At 42.1% G+C, this 6,000-nt stretch overlaps 1 protein-coding gene across 2 annotated transcripts in view; it reads right to left on the reverse strand.

Annotated features, from left to right (window-relative positions):
* cntnap3 (contactin associated protein family member 3) overlaps positions 1–4,819 on the reverse strand; it is a 186,863-nt gene extending 182,044 nt beyond the window's left edge. For both annotated transcript variants that reach the window (XM_045692517.1, XM_045692516.1), the window contains exon 1: positions 4,566–4,819. In XM_045692517.1, coding sequence (XP_045548473.1) covers positions 4,566–4,689 — 124 coding nt within the window. In that variant the 5' untranslated portion in view covers positions 4,690–4,819. The remainder of the gene's footprint in view (positions 1–4,565) is intronic.
* Between the last annotated feature and the right edge of the window lie 1,181 nt (positions 4,820–6,000).

Below are 6,000 nucleotides of genomic sequence, written 5' to 3' on the forward strand. Positions count from 1 at the left end.
AATGTTATGAAGAGTGATCAGATGAACTGCAATTAATTGCAAAGTCCCTCTTTGCCATGCAAATCAACTGAATCCCCCCAAAACATTTCCACTGCATTTCAGCCCTGCCACAAAAGGACCAGCTGACATCATGTCAGTGATTCTCTCGTTAACACTGGTGTGAGTGTTGACGAGGACAAGGCTGGAGATCACTCTGTCATGCTGATTGAGTTCAAATAACAGACTGGAAGCTTCAAAAGGAGGGTGGTGCTTGGAATCATTGTTCTTCCTCTGTCAACCATGGTTACCTGCAAGGAAACACGTGCCGTCATCATTGCTTTGCACAAAAAGGGCTTCACAGGCAAGGATATTGCTGCCAGTAAGATTGCACCTAAATCACCATTTATCGGATCATCAAGACCTTCAAGGAGAGTGGTTCAATTGTTGTGAAGAAGGCTTCAGGGCGCCCAAGAAAGTCCAGCAAACGCCAGGACCGTCTCCTAAAGTTGATTCAACTGCAGGATCGGGGCACCATCAGTACAGAGCTTGCTCAGGAATGGCAGCAGGCAGGTGTGAGTACATCTGCACGCACAGTGATGCAAAGACTTTTGGAGGATGGCCTGGTGTCAAGAAGGGCAGCAAAGAAGCCACTTCTCTCCAGGAAAAACATCAGGGACAGACTGATATTCTGCAAAAGGTACAGGGATTGGATTGCTGAGGACTGGGGTAAAGTCATTTTCTCTGATGAATCCCCTTTCCAATTGTTTGGGGCATCCAGTAAAAAGCTTGTCCGGAGAAGACAAGGTGAGCGCTACCATCAGTCCTGTGTCATGCCAACAGTAAAGCATCCTGAGACAGTTCATGTGTGGGGTTGCTTCTCAGCCAAGGGAGTGGGCTCACTTACAATTTTGCCTAAGAACACAGCCATGAATAAAGAATTGTACCAACACATCCTCCGTGAGCAACTTCTCCCAACCATCCAGGAACAGTTTGGTGACGAACAATGCCTTTTCCAACATGATGGAGCACCTTGCCATAAGGCAAAAGTGATAACTAAGTGGCTCGGGGAACAAAACATCAATATTTTGGGTCCATGGCCAGGAAACTCCCCAGACCTTAATCCCATTCAGAACTTGTGGTCAATCCTCAAGAGGCGGGTGGACAAACAAAACCCCACAAATTCTGACAAACTCCAAACATTGATTATGCAAGAATGGGCTGCCATCAGTCAGGATATGGCCCAGAAGTTAATTGACAGCATGCCAGGGCGGATTGCAGAGGTCTTGAAAAAGAAGGGTCAACACTGCAAATATTGACTCTTTGCATCAACTTCATGTAATTGTCAATAAAAGCCTTTGACACTTATGAAATGCTTGTAATTATACTTCAGTATTTCATAGTAACATCTGACAAAAATATCTAAAGACACTGAGGCAGCAGACTTTGTGAAAATGTATATTTGTGTCATTCTCAAAACTTTTGGCCACGACTGTACATACGCAGCATGTGACCCGTTTTGTTGGTTATATTGTCATAGTTGGGGGGCATATGGTGGAGGGAATGCTGTCACCTCCAGGTAGGTGTTTGTTTTCCTGTGTGCTGAGGGTGTCAGGTTCTTGTCCAGTTCTGGCATTTAGGTAGCCACAGATCACTGTTGAGATCATTTCCTTTTGAATTTCTAGCCAAATGTAAAATGTTCCTGCTTTGATCAATTTAATAGAGTGAGTTAGGTCTGCTGTATATCAAATTAACATACCCACTGAGTCTATTCCCTGTTTCACACCTCTCTCTCTGTCTCTCTCTCTCTCTCCCTCCATGTCTCTCGCTCTCTCTCTCTCCTCTGTCTCTCTCGCTCTCTCTCTCCCTACATCTTTCTCTCTCTCCCTCTGTCTCTTTACATCTCTCTCTCTCTCTCTCTCTCTCTCTCTCTTCCTCTACCTACCTCTCTGACTCTCTCTTGCTCTACCTCTATGTCTCTTCCTTTCTGTCTCTTCCTCTCTGTCTCTCTCTCTCTCTACCTCTACCTCTCTCTACCTCTATGACTCTCTAAAAGGTCCTCAGTGATGTCACCATTGCCCTTGATTCTAAGCAATGTTGTGCTGCTATGTTTTATTGACTTGGCCAAAGCTTTTGATACGGTAGACCATTCCATTCTTGTGGGCTGACTAAGGAGTATTGATGTCTCTGTGGGGTCTTTGGCCTGGTTTGCTAACTACCTCTCTCAAAGAGCACAGTGTATAATGTCAGAACATCTGCTATCTCAGCCACTACCTGTCACCAAGGGTGTACCTCAAGGCTCGATCCTAGGCCCCATGCTCTTCTCAATTTACATCAACAACATAGCTCAGGCAGTAGGAAGCTCTCTCATCCATTTATATGCAGATGATACAGTCTTATACTCAGCTGGCTCCTCCCTGGATTTTGTGTTAAACACTCTACAACAAAGCTTTCTTAGAGTCCAACAAGCTTTCTCTGCCCTTAACTTTGTTCTGAACACCTCCAAAACAAAGGTCATGTGGTTTGGTAAGAAGAATTCCCCTCTCCCCACAGGTGTGATTACTACCTCTGAGGGTTTAGAGCTTGAGGTAGTCACCTCATACAAGTACTTGGGAGTATGGCTAGACGGTACACTGTCCTTCTCTCAGCACATATCAAAGCTGCAGGTCACTCGTCTTTTCAGTTCGCTGCAGCTAGCGACTGGAACAAGCTGCAACAAACACTCAAACTGGACAGTTTTATCTCAATTTCTTCATTCAAAGACTCAATCATGGACACTCTTACTGACAGTTGTGCCTGCTTTGCGTGATGTATTGTTGTCTTTACCTTCTTGCCCTTTGTGCTGTTGTCTGTGCCCAATAATGTTTGTACCATGTTTTGTGCTGCTACCATGTTGTGCTGCTGCCATGTTGTGTTGCTACCATTTTGTTGTCATGTTGTGTTGCTACCATGTTGTGTTGTCATGTGTTGCTGCCATGCAATGTTGTTGTCTTAGGTCTCTCTTTATGTAGTGTTGTGTTGTCTCTCTTGTCATGATGTGTGTTTTGTCCTATATTTTATTTAATTTATTTTTATTTTTAATCCCAGCCCCCATCCCCGCAGGAGGCCTTTTGCCTTTTTGGAGGCCTTCATTGTAAATATGAATTTGTTCTTAACTCACTTGCCTAGTTAAATAAAGGTTAAATAAAAAATATATATAAAAATGTCTCTCTCTACCTCTCTACGACTCTCTCTCTCTACCTCTCTCTCTACCTCTCGCTCTCTCTCTTTCAGTCTCTTCCTCTCTCTATATATACACTTCTGTCTCTCTCTTCATGTTGTACACGCACACACACACACACACACACACACACACACACACACACACACACACACACACACACACACACACACACACACACACACACACACACAGACCATAACTAGACAGGTGCCATGTTAGTGGCAGGGAGATCACATTTTGTTGCCTGTAGGCACAGCATGCAAAATGACTTTGAATTAAAACTTTTTTTACATTTATTTCTCTAAATTTACAGTAACTGAGAGACCATTCCATTACCCCACCTGTTATCTAAAATTATCTGTGAAATTGTAATATTATGTTTTCTTGCCATTTGCCAGCTGTAACCTATGTCCATTGGTCCTGTAATGCATTATGATTGCCTGCAAAACGCACCTTCAGAATCGAAGCAGCAACCATGGCTACACTGATGATCAGAATCAGAGGGTTAATTTACACAAGCACTAGCTTACTGGACCATTTCTATGTCTCTCTCTCCCACACACACACACACACACACACATATATACACACACATACCATTCCGTGGGACCCCGTTGAAAATAAGCTTGTTCAGGAGATTACGCAGTCTGTGGGAAATTAAGAAAATAACACATGCATTGTCCTTTTGAACGTTGACTAATGCAACCTGTGATCGACTATATACGCAGTGGCCAAGCTTCTAATAGGCTACTCTTTATAATACTGTATCTTCAAGTGCATAATTGTATCATTTGTTGACCCTGTCGCATTTGGTGTAGCAAATACATATTTGCGGGGATAAGCACTGATACCATAACCATTACACTTAACCGCAGGGTTATAACCTAATAATAACAGCTGCTAAAAATATGACACTGATATTCCCTGCACTGCAAACTCTGACAGCTCAATGCATGTTCCCTTTTGACACGCTGGATGGGCTTGCTGCGCATTTCTGTCAAGTCAGAACATCATCATCCATGGCGGGTATCCACATGGCTAAAGGGAAGCTCTGTTTAATCCATGACAGGCAAAAAAATATTCTGAAAAACATATTCAACCACTCGGCGCAAGAGGTTTAACACATTAACTACAACGCCCAAACGAATACACATCAATCATGTCACCGCTGACTGTGGTAATTTGTCAACAAAAAGTTGCCTAAAGGTTTATATCCCCATAATACAAGTAACAAATAAACCACTATATTAAATAACTCAGACTATATAGAAAGCAGAGAAAAAACTTGTCTTAATAAATCCAATACAGCATATTCCACGCCATCCCTCTCCGCTTAAGTTGAAGGAATCTTGTTGTGTGTGCTCACCTTTTCCAATTGCCCCATGTGAACACCAGAGAAGGACGGCGAGCTGTAAAATCATTCCACTGTGTTTTCTGATCCTCAAATCCATGTTCAAAACGAAATGATGCTGCCGGAGGAGAGCGACCATTCCTGTCCTCCTCTAGCTCGGTAAATGATTTGCGTGTGCCTCTCGCTGTGCTGCCTGTGCGTCCGCTCTGTGAAGTGTTCTGCCCACGCCATGCGACTGGTTCCGACTCGAGGAGGAACAGTTGAGAGAGAGCTGAGAGAGAAATAGACACACCTCTACAGCCCATATTAAAGCTCCCATTATTAAGCACCGACTTCAAGACCAATAAACTATCAAAATTCCTGGACTTAATGTTGTCTGCTATCAACTAACATCTTGTAACATTTAGCCTGTGTCATGATTAGTTTAACTATATATAGTCATTTGTGAGAAGGGTAGGCCGTCGCGGTGGCAGTGAGGAACGAGGGAGACAGATATCATCGAATAAATAAATATTGGCCCCAACTTTACAATATTTACAAAATAACAAACCGAACGATGAACATGCCTTGCATGGGACAGCACCTACTCAACCAACCAACCAACCACTTACAGTGCCTGTTTAGCCTGTGGCGACAATAGGAAACGATGGGTTTAAAGTAACTGTCCAGTGAAAATGGCACTTTTAAAAGCTCATAATCTGTTAACTCATACCCAAATAATGATGTTGACTCATCATATAATTGTATTTGTGTCCAAAGTATACATTTGAGGGGGGGAAACACTTTTAAAAAAATGCTTGCTATTTCCTCACAATAAGCTGCTTTTTAATGTACTTAACTACAATAATACACTTCATTTTGGAAGGAAAACTATTTCACTCATATTGTAATTAATTACAGATCATATTTCATAGAAATGTGGAAACACTGGACAGCTATTTTAAATCACTGGTTTAAACACCTACACCAGTAGAAATTCACTTTTTCGAGATTTAAGACAATGGCCAGAGCTTCACTTGCCTTCAATTAGCTTATTTTTAGGAGCAACATGTTTTATTTAGAAGTGACTGTCCAAGTTCTTGATAATAAAGTAATCGTTTTAGTCAAAGCATGATATATTTGGGCTTGAAGTGACAAATCCACGTGATGTCTTTTCTATTATACACATTCTTTTCAACCTACTTTTTGTTTCAGGGCTGGGTTTATTTGAATGCTACCCCCTCATCAGCATGACATTGTTTATTCATCAGAAACAGATGCACAGTTATTCCTCTTCATGACTGAGATGAGCCAAACAGCCTGGCGTCAACTAGGCCACCTGTGCCATTGAGCAAATCAAAATAGGGGTGCAAACTTGTGTTTTCGCGCCACTTTTTTACTAGACAATTATCATAATCCATTGAATAATTTTTCAATTGTTACTTATTTTTGAACTAGTCTGTATAATTTT

This window comes from Salmo salar, chromosome ssa13 (genome assembly GCF_905237065.1).
Source record: "Salmo salar chromosome ssa13, Ssal_v3.1, whole genome shotgun sequence".
NCBI classification, from domain to species: Eukaryota; Metazoa; Chordata; class Actinopteri; order Salmoniformes; family Salmonidae; genus Salmo; species Salmo salar.